The sequence below is a fragment of the Suillus bovinus genome (assembly GCF_016758785.1).
Source record: "Suillus bovinus strain UH-Sbo-P2 chromosome Unknown EDB93scaffold_1, whole genome shotgun sequence".
In the NCBI taxonomy this organism is placed as follows: Eukaryota; Fungi; Basidiomycota; class Agaricomycetes; order Boletales; family Suillaceae; genus Suillus; species Suillus bovinus.
Window position 1 is genome coordinate 279,655 of NW_024542057.1, and position 17,776 is coordinate 297,430.

At 46.2% G+C, this 17,776-nt stretch overlaps 3 protein-coding genes across 3 annotated transcripts; all 3 read left to right on the forward strand.

Moving 5' to 3' along the window:
• Window positions 1–986: 986 nt before the first annotated feature.
• EDB93DRAFT_1099174 (uncharacterized protein) lies at window positions 987–5,652 on the forward strand (the record flags this gene model as incomplete). The annotated part of the gene is made up of 18 exons (XM_041446909.1): window positions 987–1,058; window positions 1,119–1,171; window positions 1,373–1,743; window positions 1,904–1,944; window positions 2,091–2,526; window positions 2,577–2,675; window positions 2,702–2,746; window positions 2,824–2,854; window positions 2,953–3,027; window positions 3,081–3,241; window positions 3,304–3,561; window positions 3,613–3,950; window positions 4,014–4,311; window positions 4,359–4,409; window positions 4,489–4,860; window positions 4,932–5,046; window positions 5,077–5,603; window positions 5,639–5,652. 18 exons carry the CDS (start codon window positions 987–989, stop codon window positions 5,650–5,652), a joined length of 3,357 nt encoding a protein of 1,118 aa, XP_041313407.1.
• Window positions 5,653–8,938: 3,286 nt separating this feature from the next.
• Window positions 8,939–15,891, forward strand: EDB93DRAFT_1111462 (uncharacterized protein). Its single transcript, XM_041448086.1, has 21 exons — window positions 8,939–9,342; window positions 9,403–9,454; window positions 9,509–10,358; window positions 10,411–11,669; window positions 11,719–11,942; window positions 11,993–12,067; window positions 12,121–12,466; window positions 12,515–12,588; window positions 12,639–12,833; window positions 12,879–12,942; window positions 12,995–13,103; window positions 13,155–13,320; window positions 13,371–13,436; window positions 13,489–13,656; window positions 13,714–13,722; window positions 13,773–13,851; window positions 13,903–14,067; window positions 14,124–14,401; window positions 14,454–14,849; window positions 14,900–15,309; window positions 15,363–15,891. The coding sequence occupies exons 1-21, from the start codon at window positions 9,022–9,024 to the stop codon at window positions 15,514–15,516; spliced, it is 5,460 nt and encodes a 1,819-aa protein (XP_041313408.1). The 5' UTR covers window positions 8,939–9,021; the 3' UTR covers window positions 15,517–15,891.
• Window positions 15,891–17,679, forward strand: EDB93DRAFT_1111465 (uncharacterized protein). The gene is made up of 5 exons (XM_041448087.1): window positions 15,891–16,309; window positions 16,360–16,476; window positions 16,526–17,114; window positions 17,175–17,273; window positions 17,331–17,679. Exons 1-5 carry the CDS (start codon window positions 15,980–15,982, stop codon window positions 17,336–17,338), a joined length of 1,143 nt encoding a protein of 380 aa, XP_041313409.1. The 5' UTR covers window positions 15,891–15,979; the 3' UTR covers window positions 17,339–17,679.
• The last annotated feature ends 97 nt before the right edge of the window (window positions 17,680–17,776 follow it).

The window sequence follows — 17,776 nt, forward strand, 5'->3', positions numbered from 1 at the left end:
ATTTCACCAGCAAAAGCAGTCACAGTTGGCCCGAGAAACTCAAAGCACCTCACAAATATCTCCGACCTTCCAGCTGTGATCCCAGAGTGTAAGCGCACATTCTTGCAATGGTCCAATGCCATGACCAAGTTCAAATGACCAAGTTTTTGAGATCTGTTGGCGTCAAAACATTGTTTGACAAATTTTGGTCATGTACCACTGAAATTTCACAAATTGCAACACAGCTGTTCACAGCACGTTTAACAAAGTACATGCTCATTAGGAAGTTGGGATAACGACTGTTTGTCAGTAAGTTTCATTATCACCACACTTTCACTTGCATCTTACTGTTGTTTCAGCGTCTGTTGGCAGCACGCTGGATCGGCATCACATATCTGTCTTCCAAAATCAGTGCGTTTCAAACTCAGTACTAGATTTATTTTCAATCTGATTGTGTGTACCCATTAGTCATTTGTACAGAAGCCTATCTGGAGCCTTGCGAGAGGCACGCCAATGATCGTGGGTGTATCTCTCCAACCCTTCACACTCCTTGTCAATACTCACATTGCAAGTGCCTTAGTAACTTTCATATTTGGATTCTGCGGATCGATTTTAATTTTTGATCTCCCTGTAGCCTCTGTAGCCTCCATGAACCCTCTCCCTGCTTAACTGTCACCCTCCATATCCTCTTCAGCCACTATTCTAGACCCTCACAATAAATGATTAATTATTGGTATATTCTGTTTAGTTTCTCTTCTGCTGCTCATGACACTAACTGCTTTTAGCCTGAATGAAAGTATGGGTGTCACGCCGCACAGAGACCGTGTGTCCTCATAAGTATGAGGCCTTTTGTATGTTTTTTTTGGCCTACCTTCAGTATTCCCACTTATTTTCTTGTAGTATTTCATGCAATCTTCTCAATGGATAATCCACCAAAACTCGCCCCCCCTGCTATCACATACCCCTGACCTTGTAAGCCGCAGCCTTTCACTACCCTCCTTAGTACAATGCCTGACGCGCTCGAGATCAGCCAATTTCTTTCTCGCTTGCATTATATGTTGCATCATTCTGTACCATTGGTGAGTTGAGACTTCCCTGCAATTTTCTATCCTCAGCTTATGCATATCCACTCATTGCAGGTTTTTAAATATACTGTTTCCTCTCCCCCCATCAACTGTGGCATATCGTATAGGTAAGCATACCTGCATTATAACTTTATTTGATCATTGACTATATACAGCAGATATGACACAGAGCTTCCCTGATAATCTGCCTGTCTCACCCAACCTGCGTGGATTCATCTCCCGCTATGTATGACTATATGGAGGAACAGTTCGGTGGAGGTCAGGCAATATGATTCGCCTCTTGTTGAGCTGACACTCTCACGACTTAGGACTAAGCTCAAGGCAACCGCAAGGGATATTGGTCTTGTCAAAGGAGCGTCTCTCCAACGTCAGGCAGACCAACAACCCTCTGCGGTAGCTCAGGCTGCACACTCTGGAGCATCAGGCTTTCCCCATGTGTCGCAGGACAGTACTGCAACAAGCAAAACATCATCGCTAACCCTCAATGTGGCCAATAGTTGTCACACCTCACCATTTCCTGTAGCACCAGGTCCTGTACAACTTGACAATCTTTTTTATGGTTCTATGAACCAGCAACCTGCGTGGATAGACCAAAACTCCTCTGACGCCTTTGCTGTCATGGGGGCTGAATCTTTCACAGGCGGCATACTCAATGACCATTCTTTGGGTCAATCTTTAGGTATGACAGGAGTTCATGATAAGTCGGTGTGGGCTACACAGTCTACAATTAATGCGCCAGCCTGCACAGCTCCTGATGTACCCGGGGGATCACAACAACATCTCACCACGCAAGACATGTCCCATCTAGCACCTCCACCTTCTTTTCATTTCCCTCCTAGTTCATTGGGTCAACCAATGGCCTCTCACAGAAGCTCTGAAGGTCAATCTCCTTCAGGGTTTCCCCAAAACTTTCAAGGGACATATCACCTTTATCCTTCGACCTGTTCCAGCATCAGCACCTCACGACCATGGGCCTCCCCCCCCCAGCCATGAATATCATTCCACCTACACCAATCACCAATCAAGGATGGTGGTAGCCACAACAATACTGCGGCCTTAACGAACACCAGTTGCGCTCCCCTTGTATCTACGAGAATGTCCAATCCCCAGATGGACTCAGGATACTACCATTCAGTCACCTCTCTCATGGGCTCCCCTCAATGTTTTCCTGAAGAAGATGAGCCAGTGGTGCATGAGGACGGGCACATTACTGGACAAAGGAGTGCAGAGATGAATTCAGCACTCACAGCCAGGTTTGCAAAAGTCGAGCAATGCTTCCTTGACCTCTCCACATCAACAACATTCCCTATGATCCAACTGATCAACCTGTTCATGAAGAGCTGTGGATGCACCGTCAATGGTACCAATTACTGGAGTTTGTATGCTCACTACTTCAAAGAACACGTCCAGATGGAACTCACATGCATTGGCCAAGTGGCACAGGCAGGCAGTGGGACACCTAGTGAGTACCATATTATGTTATGACGAGCTGGATGTTTATGTCCCTCACAGGTCAAGGCATACGTACACAATATTACGATAAGTTCAAGGAGGCCTTTCCCAATTCATACCAAGATATACTGTTGATGCACGAGGAGGCATATATCATTGGTTCTGCTCCTTAAACCATATCTCAGCACAGACAGGCATTCCAAAAGCACTATCGAAGAATAACACAGATTGTATGTTATCTCGACTGAAGTGTTGACATCACCTGATATTTTTTAATTTAGCTTGACTCTGCTTGTGCTAAATTCAGCTTTGAAGCGGCCATTGTACTCTGTGGCAAAGTGATTAACAAGGACGGGTCACTTGGCCATTCCCATATCACAGCGAGTGCTGAGGGGGTAAGGTTATTGGTATTCTGCATTCTGACATGTACTTATAGCAAAGTACAGTTCTGGGAGACTCGATGCCACACCAGTGATGATGCAATCATCAGCCATCTTAAATCACATGTATAGTAAGTCTAACAATGAACTACAGACATGCTAAGACTTATGGGGCTCTAAACAGTAACAGTATGTCATTGTCTGTGATTAATGAGGTGTTCAAGGACAGCAATGATGGCAGCTGTGATAACCTATCGACCCCCAGCAACGATCAGTTTGGTGACATCAAAGAGGGACAGGACAATGTTTTGAAGTGGGTCAAGCAGGAAATCATTAGACAAGTTGGTGCATGATCATTGTTGCTAATCTTTTATTCATTTAACATAATGTACTCTGTGTTACACTAGCCCAACTTGGTGGACTTGGCAGTAAGACCACCTGGGATAAAAACTTCCCATGGAAGGTCATGGGAGGAGCACTCACAGACGCCAGCCTCTCTATCAGGGGCTATCCTGGTCACAAGTGTCTGTTGCCTGGAGAAGCTCACAGCGAGAATTTGAAAAACAAAGGTATTGGGGCATTGACACAGAAAGAAGTTTCAGCTCTCATAGAGGTGTTGAAGGCAGGAACAATGCACATTGCCAGAGTTGACAAGGCACATCGATGTAAGCGCCAACTACACTATGTTAATAACTTAAATTTAATATTACATGTAGCGGCTGTGATAGCCTCTGAGAGGCCAGTCATCATATGTGAAGCACCTTCATCTGACTGGCCGCATCCTGATGGAAGACGACTGTTTGCTGATGGCCACACGGATTACAATGGCCCTACTCGCGTGAAGCCTAGCACTGCAACCACCAAAGTCAAGAAGGTGGATAAAGTGCCAAAGGCCCCACTACCACCCTCCAATGAGGATGATTTGGATGATGATGATCTTCTTGTGACTAATCCTCCAGAGTTCCAAAAACCTACCATGCAAGTCAAAGTTGCCCCACCACCTCCCTCACGGCCTTTCAAAGTTGTCCAACTGCCACCCTCCCACCTCTTCAAAGTCATTCCAAAACCTGTTGTTCCCAAACCAGTCGCTCCAAAACAAGAATGAATGGCAGCTCAGAACGAGGCCATTGAGCTTACTTCTGCTGAAGACAACATTGCCGATGAGCCTGACACTGAATATGAAGAAGAATCACGCAGGAAGAACAGAAAGCTGAAGTCCGCGACAACATCGTGTGCATCAAAGAGGCTAGCTCCTTCCAATGAGAAGACTGACACTTTGAAAGTGGGAAATAAAGGAGCGCAGATGATGCAATCAAAAGTGCCTCCCTTGCAGACAATGAAAGGCACCCCTCAGTCTCCATTGACAGTGGGGTCATTGAGTGATGGCCTGGCAGCATTGCCAGAACATAGTGGCAGTGAGTATCCTCTGGTTCTATCTGGCTGTTTCACTCATGCTTTATAGATGGTGCACCAATGCGGCTTCAGGATGGACCCTCTAACGAGCCCACCAAGGGTAAGTTTTTTTCTTAAATAACATTTATGTAGGATATCTCAACATCCTACTGTAGTCAAACACATCAAACCGTAACCAGTCAAGGGCTCTAAGTACAAGATGGGCCGTGCTCTTCATATGGTGTATAGCCAGTTGGACAGATCTGAGGTTGACGCCACAGCTGCAAAGGATGCTGTCTGTGGTGCTTTAACTGACATACCAGTGCCCAAGGTTCCCCAGGATGCAGTGCCTGGACCAGTAGGAGACCAGCAGGAGGTACCCTCAACCACCTCCATGGACGCCATGCCACCCATCAATCCCAGCCAAGAAGATCTTCAAAATGCTGTTCATGACCTTGGTGAACCCCTTGGTGAACCTCCTCACGATGCCACTCAAGACCTGCGCAACCCTCCACATGAGCCATGTGAAGCTCATCATGAGGTCCTCCCTGTCCGGCGTGACCCTCATGAAGGTGCCCAGCATGAGCAGTCTATACAACCTGGAGCCTCGTGACAACCCGTGCAAGGGTGATCCTCCATGCAGCCCACACAAACCTCATTGTGAGGTCATCCAGCACCCTTGCAATGACCCTCATGAGAGTGACCCTCCATGCAACCCACGCAAGGCTCATCATGAAGCCCTTTCTGCCCGACGTGATGTTCGTGATACGTCATATGGTCTTTGCTAGGTTGCCCTGCATGATCCTTGTGACCCTCCTCGAAGCAATTCTCTGCACCCACATGATCTGTGTTACACTCATGGGTACATGCACTCCCACGATACTGGGTGCTATCGTGAGGCTCTTCATCAGCGTGAAGCCATTCCCTTCATCAACCATGACTCTCTCTACCCCCTGTGATGCCTTCCACCCTCATAACCCCCACTATCCTGCTGGTTTGCCACCTCAGGACAATTATGGATCCAATGAGGTTCATGCAGATAATGAATTCAACACTCATTATAGCTCTTCTGCATTGGAGTTGCACTCTCAGTATGGGCATGGTGAACACAACTGTGCATATCCAAGGTGTTACAGCCCTGCATTTGAGCCTGGTTATGCTCGTGAAAGTGGGTACTCCCAATGCGACAACTGTGATGAGCATCCTCCTTATGGCCATCATCATGACGGTGAATACCCCAATAGCAGGACTCGTTACCGGACAGACCGCAGCCATGATGCTCCCCCTTCCGACTATGTTCCACGAGGATTCAGTTGTGAGTCAACGAACCCCCTGCGGCCTTCTTAATAGGCTCTCGATGGTGATACTTGTCTTGTTATCATCCAGTTTTGCTGTCATTTTGTCACATCTGCTCATGCTTGCTTGGTCTGTTTTATTATGATATTTTGCTGTCGTGTTTTGCTATGATTCCCTCACTTGTCCTGTCTGTCTTGCTTGTTGCTGTGATACTTTGCCATCATTTTCTGCTCAGCTTGACCCTTGTCCTATCTGTCTCGCAGCTTCATTGTATACCCCACTTATGTTGCTATTTACTCTGTTTGGTATCATGTTTCATCAATACCAGTATAACAGCTTCAATTCCAGCTCTTGTTGTCCTTAGAACATGATTGAAATCTCTAAGAATCTCACAAATGACGAAACTGAATGGGTATGTCATTTAGCAAGATACATTCTTAAGTATTAAGGCACGAAAAACATAAAAGAAGTCTGAGGGAAGAACATAACATAAGTGCGAGAGGATAACATAACATACACATGAAGGGGAGAACATAACATAAGTGCAAGGATCAAATTACACAGTGATGCGGAGGGTCTCAGAGACAGTGACAGAGGCTCCTGAATTATGATGATGGTGCAAGAGACACTTGATGATGTGCTGGGGCTCTCAATGAGGTCACTAAGGCCAGCAAGGGCTACCCTCTCAATGGTAACAGATGAGTCCATGAGGTGGCATGCAAGGGTACTATTGTACCTCTTAAAGAGGTGAGGGGGAGGCCCTGGGGAGAGGGGGGGTCTCAGAGATGGATTTCGTCCTACAATGAAACTGGGTCTAACAGACTGTGAGAACAGGGCAAAAGTGCTGCCAAGGGTGGGCATTAGACTCTGATATTGGACATTGGGCTCGGACATTGACTTGGACATTGAAATATGAGTCGGAACGTTGAACGGGGACATTGGACATTGGACTTGGACATTGGATTTGGATATTGGACATTGGGCATTGGCCTCGGACATTGGACATTGACCTCGGACATTAGACATTGACTTAGGACATTGGATTTGGACATTGGACATTGGACATTGGACTCGGACATTGGACATTGACCTCAGACATTGGATTTGGACATTGGGCATTAAATATTGGGCATTGGACTCGGATATGAGACATTGGACTTGGACATTGAACATTGAACATTAAACATTGATATTGGACATTGCAATTTTGACCAGTCAGTGGACCATTCATCATTCACAAACCCTCTGTTCCTAATATTTACTTCAATTTTTTCTTATTTTGTATTGCAAACAAACTCTGGACATATCGGAAACCACATTCATGATTTGTTTTGTTCAATTACTTTTTTGTTTTTCTCATGTCTAAATATGAGACAAATGTAGAAATTTGGCTCTCAAGTTGTCCCCAGTATTGCCATTGATAAAACATTATATTCATTGTGACAGAAGGTCACAATCTTGTTTTCATTTTCTTTCCTGACAATATTGGGAAAAATTTAAATGGTTCTGTGGTCCTGATTTTGTCTGCTTTTTTCCATGAAACACATGATACAAAAAGCTTTGATTTCTCTATTCAATTTTTCTGATACACTTTTTCAAAACAAATCATACCCCATGTTGCTTCTAATTTGTATAGTATTTTGTTGTGTCACAAAGGTGAACATTATTCTAAAATTGTCACCTGATATATCATGAAGAAATTGAAACCACAAATTTTTTATTTGTTTACAGTTTGCTCCATTGGAAATTTACAAGAACATCATGATCTTGTTTCATCATTTTTAGGCAGATTAAATGCCAGATAAATTTTGACCTTTTCCTTTAAAAAGTTTACAGTTTTTCCAGTGGAAAAGATAGATCCTGCACCCAGTGTGCAATCCTCCTCACTATTCATTCCATGCTCGATGTCTCCAACTCACTAGATGTAGCAGCATATGCATGTCTCATAACATCATTTTTCTCCCTTGCACGGCTTGGCAAAGTCACTGTGCATTCATTGATGGCCTTTGACCCCTCGCTACACATCAAAGTCTCTGACATCTCTTATTCTGAAGATTGTCATGGGTCAAAAGTCACAGTGTTGCATATACCTTGGACTAAAATGTCAACAGGCGGGGAAGACATATACTTTGTGATGCAATCTGTGGATTTAGACCCTCAACGAGCATTAGATATTCATTTAGCAGTCAATGTGCCGCCTCCTTCAGCCCACATTTTTAGTTGGTCACATTGTGGGACTCTTCAACCCCTCACTTGGTCCGAGTTCCTTCATTAGCTCGAGCGTGCTTCAGTTCGGATTGGTATTGTGGCTCTAAAAGGCCATGGGTTGCGCATTGGTGCGATGCTGGAATACCTTTTGCGTTGGGTACCTTTGGACACTGTCAAAGTGATGGGTTGCTGGAGTGGTGATTCATTCACTCTGTATTTGCGACAGCATGTGGTGATACTCGCACCTTATCTCCAAGATATGCCTTTGCTCGAAACATTCACATGTTACGCAATGCCCTGTGTTTGTTAAATTGTCAGTTGTGAGTTTTAGCTCTTGTCTTGTGTTTGGGGGCAAGCATGCGCTAGCTGCATCATCGAGCTCCTAACTCTAGGGAATCTCAGCTCATCCTTGCCCTCTTTTAGGGCCAAAAGGCATGCTTCTGTCTGACAGACCTCAAAAGGTCTCTTGCCCAAAGAATTTAGGATAGCTTTAGTTGCAGTTGTGTTCTAGGTTGGATGTGAAAGCGAATGCAGATTTATTGGTCTTGAATAAAATATTTATAACAACCCTTTCTCCGACTAGATCAAACTTTAAGGTTCGAGAACATAGAGTACACCTTGCGAAACTTTCAGGCGCCTCAATTTTCCAAACTCGCTTGCAATGCACTGTTTGCTGTGTCGGAGTTCAGTTTTGCAAAACTGACACTGTGACACGGTGTGACACCTGCCCATGAGAAATTTTGCAACTCTCTACTGTTTCTAACATTTGTGTCGGCATCCCTCTGGCAGCATCATTTGAACACATTTTGTTCTTTTGTAAACTGGAGCTCAGCTGTGACACACATAGCTATATTTTCGTATAATTATTTTGTCTTAATGTGTAGCAAAAAATGAGATATGAAAATGTGGTGGTCAGATTTTGCAACTCTGGCCCAATGATAGTACTACCTTTAATGCACTGTAATAAATTATTAAACGATCATTAAAACACTACACCAGCAGTTATTTATTTAAGCATTTAAAACAGTAAGATATGATATTACGAACACCTGCCCTGACTATACTATACTCGAACAACTTTTAATTTTAAACGATGTATAGTCTGAATTCCCACGGGAAACAAATCGCTAGCTGACAAATCGCACGCGTCTTGTAAACGCTTTCTGACGGAGCATGTCTACACTCAGATTCAAAGTGGAAACGGCGCCCTTTTGAGAGACATTTTCAGCATGTCTTCTCCAGGCTCTGATCCCATTTTACTCTTTACTCCACCAAAATCTAGCTCTCCTGGCGGACCACCTACTAGTGATAGCGTCGCGTCCACCAATGTTCCAATGACTCCCAATACGCGCCCCAACTTGAAAGCGTCCTTTTTCATAGAACCTCCTGTCCTGTCTGAATCTCAGAAGAAACAATACAAACCTGTTCCTGAAGAATTCAAAGAAGGGGTCACCTTCGACAGGGATGATATTGACACTATAGTAGGCGAATACTACCAAGACACCAACTTATTCTACTTTGTGCGTTTCAAGGATGGGCTAGCATATAGAGTGCGCCTCGCTTTGCCTGAAACTTCTCTGCAGATTTAACGCGTAACTTGTATATTATAGCTTCCTGCTAGTGACTTCCAGGCCGAATATGCCGACCTGGTTGAGGAATACAGTCAGTTTCTACTTTAGTGGCATGTGTAACGCGTGTCTCATGACTTGGATGCAGATCAAAAGAAAGATGCTGGAGAGCTCGGAGAATTTGACCCATCCTCTAGCGAGGTGCACGAGGATTCTCGCGTCAGGACTATCATCACCATAGACATGGCCAATGGTATTGCCCGGAGTACGAAGGCGTGGGGGTACACGTCGTCCTTGGCCTCACTGTCTGATCTGACGGAACCTTCTGAGTCTGATCAGCAAACTGACGACGACCGGAGCGAAGACGACTACCGCCAGGAACGGAGCATGCCCATCCGCAAAGCCAATTCTAGGCCTATCCGAGCTGCGGCTGCTAAGGGCAAAAGCATGTCACGTGCTGCAACTCAAACAAAGCTTCCTTTCAGTCCCCAAAAGTTACGCAGCAGGCATGTCCGCCGGTATATGACCGAATCGGAGGATGAATTAGCAGGATACGAGCATGACGATATTTTAGATGTCATTCCCACTCGCAGGTCCGCTCGTGAGCGCAAGAACGCAAAAACTAATCTCGCAGAGGATGACCTTGAGGAGACTAGTGTCACTGAAAGCGATGACGAATCGTACATGGTAACTCCCAAGAGGGCTGGAAAGTCCAAATCAGCCGCGAAAACGCAAAAGCGACTCAAGCGTGGGCCTGTTTCCCGACCTGCTTATGGCATCTTTCGTCCTGTTGCAGATCTTGAGTTTGATGCCTATGAGGAGGATACCGAATTGCTGCGCGCTCATCGGGACATTTGTGAGAAATGTCACAAGGCTCCTGCTCACGTGCAGTTGGAAAAGCCGAAGAAAAGCAGGAAAAAGCTTCGCAAGGAAGACGACTATGGGTTGGAGGAGAGCGAGGATGATCTCATCCAGTCCTTGGGTGGTTGGGTTCGATGGTATGATCAAACTGATTCGACTCTCACTTTAATACTTATGTTCAAAATACAGTCTAAAGTGTCCGGTTGCAGTTCATTGGCGTTGTCTCGCAAAGACCCAGAAAGATGAGATCACCCGTACAGCGCGTGCGCGTGATAAAGAGGAATGGAAGAATCAACAGCCAGTCGGTTACGATGATCACAACCCTTCAGACTCCGAGCTTCCAAATCGTAAGGAGCTCGGCGTTATGCAGACCACGGAGTTCATATGTGCCAACTGCATGAAGGGCGGAATTTGTATGGGCTGCAGGGAGATTGCTCTAGAAGCCGATTCGACCATCACGAGACAGTCCGCCGTTTCAGAACCCAAACCCGCAGGGCTTACCCAAGATGTCGAAATGGTTGACGCTACGCAGGCTTCCTCCAATGCCGCTGACAGTGTATCGGGCCCTGCAAGAGAACTTGTCTACCGATGCTTCACTTGCAAGCGTCTGGCCCATTATCGTCATCTTCCTATCCCAGACACCTTTGAACCTGATGACCTGGCTTCTCTTGACGACATTAAGCTTGCATCCTTCTATCAATTCGAAACTGGATGGCGTTGTGCGGATTGCTTCTCGTATGAGTACACCGTAGACAAGATTCTTGCATGGCGTCCATATCCTGCCAATGCTGTTGAACCGCAATACTCACCCACGAGTTCTCCAGATCCGAAGAGCATGCTACCACGGGAGTACCTCGTGAAATGGAATGAGCGAAGTTATCGGCGCACCCAATGGGTTCCACACATGTGGCTGGCTTCTACAGCATATATGAAACTTAAAAACTTCATTGCGACTGGGCCCAAAGTAGAATTGTTGGACAGCCCTGCTCCTGAACAGGACATCATGCTGGTCGATTCTTCCGCGCATGAGATACCAGCTCAGCCGGTGTCATTCCAGGCCAATGCCAGTCAGACCCCTGAGGTCGAGGTCAAGTCCAAGTTGGTATCATCTCTAAGTCCTTTACCAGATGCAGAGCGTCATATTCCCCCTGCATGGAAAACTACAGATCGTGTGTTGGACGTACTCTTCTGGGCAATCAACCGGTCGGGGCGTAGACAGAAAGGTAAAAGGAACTCGGCTGTGGAGAGCGATGGGGAATTGGAATTGCCTCTGGAACTCCAGGATCAGCTGGTGAAAACACAGCTGACAGGTGAACAACCTAGTGATGACTGTATGGAGAATGTAGATGATTTCTTGCGCACTGTTGATAAGTCAGAGCTGGACATCAAAGACATCAAGTATGTCGCGTGGGCATTTATTAAATGGGATGATCTGGGCTACAATGAAGGTGAATATTTCTTCCCGCTCTACGCTGTGGAACTCAACTAGCGAAATAGCAACCTGGGATTCTCCCCCCCGTTCTGACGAGCCTGGTTACTTAGCATTTGAGGCAGCTTTCCAACGCTTTCTAGACTCGCAGAAAGTTTTTGTTCGAAAATCGGACAAGGACGTCAAGAAGCTGGAGAGCAGAGTGAAGGATGGATATGCACAACACGCGCTTCGTCAAAAACGTCAACCTGAGCTTGGTCAGAACGGTCAACTACAACTCATGCCATTCCAGGTTTGCTCTCCAGCGTCCTTAGCCTAGCTGATACACTGACGATCTTCCAGATGGATGGCTTTGATTGGCTCTGTGACAATTGGTGGAACTTGCAGCCTTGTATCCTTGCCGATGAGATGGGCCTGGTACGCCTATCGGTGAACATCATTCCTCCTTACTCATGTTCAACATTATACAGGGTAAGACAGTCCAAATTGTGACTTTCCTCGGGAACATCATCGATAAATGGCAGGGAGCTCCTGCTCTTGTCGTTGTTCCTAACTCTACTATCACCAACTGGGTTCGGGAATTTACTCGTTGGGCACCAAAATTACGAGTAGTACCATTCTATGGGGAAGCGAAGGCTCGGGACGTGATCATTCGATATGAGTTGTTTCATCCCTCCGACCGAAGGGGTGGTCCGGAACCCAAATACCATGTGATGGTGACCACGTATGAAACCTTAGTCAACCCTAGGGATTTCAACTCGGTGTTCAAGAGCATTCCGCGTTGGGAAGTTCTTGTTGTAGACGAAGGACAACGTTGTAAGTTACCCAGTACAAAAACGAACAACATCGCTGACCCCGGTTCAGTAAAGAGCGATCATAGTCTGTTGTTTAAAAAACTTAACGAGCTGAACACAATTCATCGCGTAATCATGACTGGAGTAAGCTACTTCAGCGATTTCCCGACAGTCAGCAGCTAACTTCGTCGTAGACACCTCTGAACAACAATATCCGCGAGCTCTTCAACCTCATGAACTTCCTTGATCCCGAAGAATGGAGTGACCTTGAGGCCCTGGAGAAAGAGCATGAAGAATTGAACGAGGAACTGGTGCGGCAGCTGCATACCAGACTCAAGCCTTACTTCTTGCGACGTATCAAGAGCGAGGTTTTACAACTTCCCCCTAAGGTTTGTTTGTCCTAGTGGGTTCGGTTGTATTCTCATATTCTCCAGAACGAGGTCATCGTTCCCCTTTCCATGGCTCCCCTGCAGAAGGAAATCTATAGGTCTATCCTCGGTACCTGTCCATTGTGGCTTTATATTGTCATACATTGACTATTGTTTTGTAGGTCAAAACCTGGATATTCTCCGAAGTCTGACCCAGGGTGCGACTACCAAAGCAGGAAAACCCCTGGTCAGCAGGGCCAATTTGAATAATGTGTTGATGCAACTTCGCAAGTCAGCTCACCACTACCTAGTCGTTGATACTTGGTACTCATTCCTATGTAGATGCCTCCAACATCCATATCTTAATTCTGAAGATATCGAGCCTCGCAACCTTACCGCTGCAGAAGCTCATGAAAGACTGATAGGCGCTAGCACCAAGTTGCGTTTTTTGAAGATGCTTTTGCCCAAACTTCAGGCCAGAGGTCATCGTATACTATTGTTTAGTCAGGTAAGCGGAATACTGTCCGGCAGGTTATCCTGATGACCTATGTTCCACAGTTTGTTATGGCGCTTGATATCATCGAGGACTTTGTGAGAGGTGAAGGCTACAAGTACTCGCGCCTGGTAATTATCCACGCCCGTGTTGAACGCAGATAGCAATCTTGACCCTTTTTAGGACGGAAACACTAAACAGGCCGATCGCCAAAAGGGCATGGATGAGTTTAACAAACCTAACTCGGATGTTTTTATCTACATGCTCAGTACCCGAGCAGGCGGCGTCGGAATCAACTTGTATACCGCAGATACGGTCATTATATTTGATCCTGATTTCAACCCTCACCAGGTGCGTATTTCCATATCTATTCAGGTTGGCTGCCCTAACTTATATCTGGCATTCTAGGACTTGCAAGTACGGCGTGATTCATATTAGACTTTAACTTTTGTAATGTTATATTTCAGGCCATAGCTCGCTCTCACCGGTATGGACAGACGAAAACATGCTTGGTGTTCAAGTTCATGGTCAAAGATTCGGCCGAAGGCATGAATCACCACGCTACTTTTGTCTATTGGCACTTACAGAGCATTCTAGAACGGATCATGCTAATGGGCAAGAAGAAGCTTGTTCTAGATCATTTAATTGTTCAGAAGATGGACGACGACGACGATGCTGGCGAAGATCTTCAGTCGATTCTCACGTTTGGAGCTAAAGCCTTGTTTGAAGAAGAAGGAGATCGGTCTTCGAAGGACATAACTTGTGCGTACAGCATTTGCCTACCCTCAGACGGATGTTGAGCTCAAATTTCATTTTAGACCTCGACAATGATGTTGAGAAACTCATCGAGAAGACTGAGATAGAAGGTGATCAACAGGTAGCTGCCAAGGAGGCTGGGCTCTCCTTCGCGTTTGCCAAGGTATGGGCGGCAGACAAGGATACCATGGAGGACATCCAAGAGGACGTTCCGGATATGCAACAGGGCGACTCTTGGGCTCTAGCACTTGAGCGGATAGCCGCTGCGAAAGGTGCGGAGCAGGTGGCTGAAGTCACAGGCAGAGGCGTTCGCAGGAAGGCGGCTGCTATGTTCCCTCAGGTGATTCCGATGATGTCTGGCTACTAATGTGCAAGGCTCATTTTTTCTACAGCAACAGCTTGATCACATTGAAGGTTTGGAGGACACGCCCGACATGAGCAAGAAAAAGAAGAAATATCGACCATCGAAGTCAGATGCATCCAGCGATTCCGACGCTTATTCGGGTACGCCTGGTGCACCAGCAACTGATTCGGGTTCTAGTTCGATAGACGTGGACATGGTTGACGAACTTTTAACAACCTCTCACAAGGCGAAGATGAAAGTCAAGGCCAAGGCCAAGTATCGAGAACAGACCTTGGTACAAGAAGATGAGGATAACCTGCTTTGCGGTCTTTGTAACACACGCCATGGAAAGGGGATCTGCTACATGATCGAAGACTCCACCAATCTGGTAGAGTACAGGGCAATGCTGATGAACCATGAGTCGGATGAACCATTGGCAGTCAGGGTATGGATGTATAATACATAATCCCATCAAGATACTAACACCTATTTTAGGTAGCTGCTATCGATGCAATAGAGAAGACTCTTGTGAAAAGGGGACATGGCCATCTTCTTGCTGGTCAGCCGCTCAAACTTGTCCCAAACGGCAACAGCAACCAGGTTTATGCCAAGCAAAAAAAGAAACGTGCTCGTGATTCATTAGGTGTTCAAAACCCGAGGACAGTCTCGTCATCCAAGCCATCCACCTCTTCTTCTGTTGCCCCGTTCCAAACATCCACCAAGCCTTCCGTAGTATCGCCTGCTGAGCCACCCGCCCTGCCACCGAAACGAAGGCCGTCACCGCCTGTACCTGTGGCTGAGTCATCCTCCAAAAAGTACAAATCATCAACATCGCAATGCCCAGTTTGTGGAGGTCCGTATCACCACGTAGAAGATTGCCCCGTCGTCCTACTTGGCCCTCGCAGGTGATATGTCCCGCCTTATAGTGTATGTACCTTCCTGACGTTTCACCCTACAGTATTACAGCGCATATCCTACGGTTGGAGCAGGACCCTTCTCAACAGGCCACGGTAATCAGTCTTAAGAAACAACTTAGACTCCAGCGACGAAAGCGAGATGCTGAGGAAGCAGCTCGTTACAGTGGGCTTAACGGCCCTTCGATGTTGGGCTAGTGGAGTGAATGCATATCATTTTGCCATATTTTACATGCTGTCATTATAACTACAGAAATACGCGAGCTGGCGAGACGATTCGCACCTCCTAGTAGGCTTACTTTAGGAACTTTTTTCGTCCAATTTGTCTACGAATATGTTTTAGCACGGCGTAGATCTGAGATGTACATATCTTTCTATAGTTGAGAGAATTTCAGAGATGCTGCAAGAATTACAGTTTTTATTGCACCTCCTACGACTGGACCTGGAATGATGGTCTTCGGAAGTCTGTATGCTGGTGAACGGGGAGGTTGGAGTAACTCGTCTAACTTGAGTTAAGTCACATACGTCGGTTGACTCGGACTGTCGCATCTAAATATAGGTTGTGGACCCACTCTGCACGCCAGTGTCACAACCACCATCTTGAGCCACGAAGATCTTTTCGATTTACCTTGGACAAACATTGCACATCTTATAATTTTTAATGTCTCTGCCTCCCCGTCTTCGTGGTCACAGTGTTACTCTTTTTTCCATGGAATCAACGCCTGAACCTGGCCTCGGAATGCCACATAATACTCTCAAACGAAATCGTTCACAGACCCTCGACACAATGCCAGAGGAGCTACCTGACCTTCCAAAGCTTACAGGGCATATCATTCTTGAAGTCTTCACTCACAGATCTCTCCGACTGGCGTGCAATGCACAATTTCGTGACAACGAGCGATTGGCAATCCTCGGCCACAATATTTTGGAGATGATGACCACACAACTACTTTTCTTTCGAAAACCCAAGCTTACAGTGCATCAAATTGAGGTGAGTCGTATATTTTCTGGATGTTCATGATGACTTCTACTTTTGAGTAGGTACAACGAACGCAACTATTGACTGACGAAACGGTTGATATCTGGTCAAAACTGTACCGCTTGCGAGAGGAGCTTCGTTGTGATCTCAGGTGTCTACAATCACTCCAGACTCCCGAGGTACTCACTTGTTTCTCATGCACATCGTTCAATTCTGATTCACGTCCAGGAAGGGCGCCTAATATTCAATGCCTATCTGGGAGCCGTGTTCCTCGAGCACGGGCTCCAGACAGTCCATGAGTGGATAGGCGGCCTTCTTCGGTTGTCCACTACAATACTGAATGACAATCATGATATGGATGTTGATGTCGTCTCGATAACTTCAAAACCCTCATCACCTGCTCCCACCTCAAAGCGAATTAAAGTAGAGGAGCCTTCTGCTCCACCACCACCGTTACCATCATTTCCTCCTCCTCCAGTTTACCAACTGCCATCACGGGTTTCGCCGCACCAGCCACCCGCACAAACACGATTTTCAGTACAACCGCTGCCACCTCCACTTATAAACCCACGGATCAATTTGTCGCAATTACCTCAACCCACCCATTATAATCCGTATTCAAGTTTGCGGCCACCTCTGGCTCGACCGTTGTCTCCCCCAAGGATTTCACCTCCAAATCCGCTGGCCCCTGCTCAACCTCACCTTGCATTTCTACCACTATTCAATCAAACAGCTCATCAACGCGGTGTGAGCGTCAATTACCAAGCATCACTAGTGGGCCCTCCTCATGCCGGAAAATGGAACGTGACTTGCGTTGGTAAGTTTGTGTAACGTTATCTTATTCCTTATAGTGTTTAATAGTCGAATTTGGGATTAGTTGATGGGATCGAGAAGGGTAAAGGATGCAGCGATACTAAGCAACAAGCTAAAGAACAAGCTGCAAGACAAGCTTACTACGAGATGGGATGGGCACCTCGTAAGTGTGAATTTTTTGATTGGTTGATGTTCGACCTCAGTTTCTCTCTTATTACAGGAGGCTAGCGCCATGAGATGCAGGGGTACTAGGCGTTTCTCATAGCAGTGCTATTCGGGCAAGTTCCAACTACGGACTCTTACCGGAGCATATGGCTGTGTGCCCGGACAGCACTATTATAAGATATATGACTTGTCTGATGTCCTGCGTTCTGACAGTTTTGTAGGAACGGAGTGGCGAACAGGTATTGATTCTTTTCCATAGTTTTTTTTGCCGTGGACGGACTACGCTAAATCAAGTACAGAGGATTATCTGTAGGAGCATTACGTAGTAGGGACCAACGTGACCATAGGAGATGGAATCTAATTATTACCTTGTTCGCGTCAGAAAGTACGGAAGATACCGGCAGCTGACTCATAATAGCCCGAGGCATGGTGAGCGTGAGAAAGGATGACTGAATTGATCATGTCACGTGTTCTTGCGACATGATCTTTAAACTGGACAGC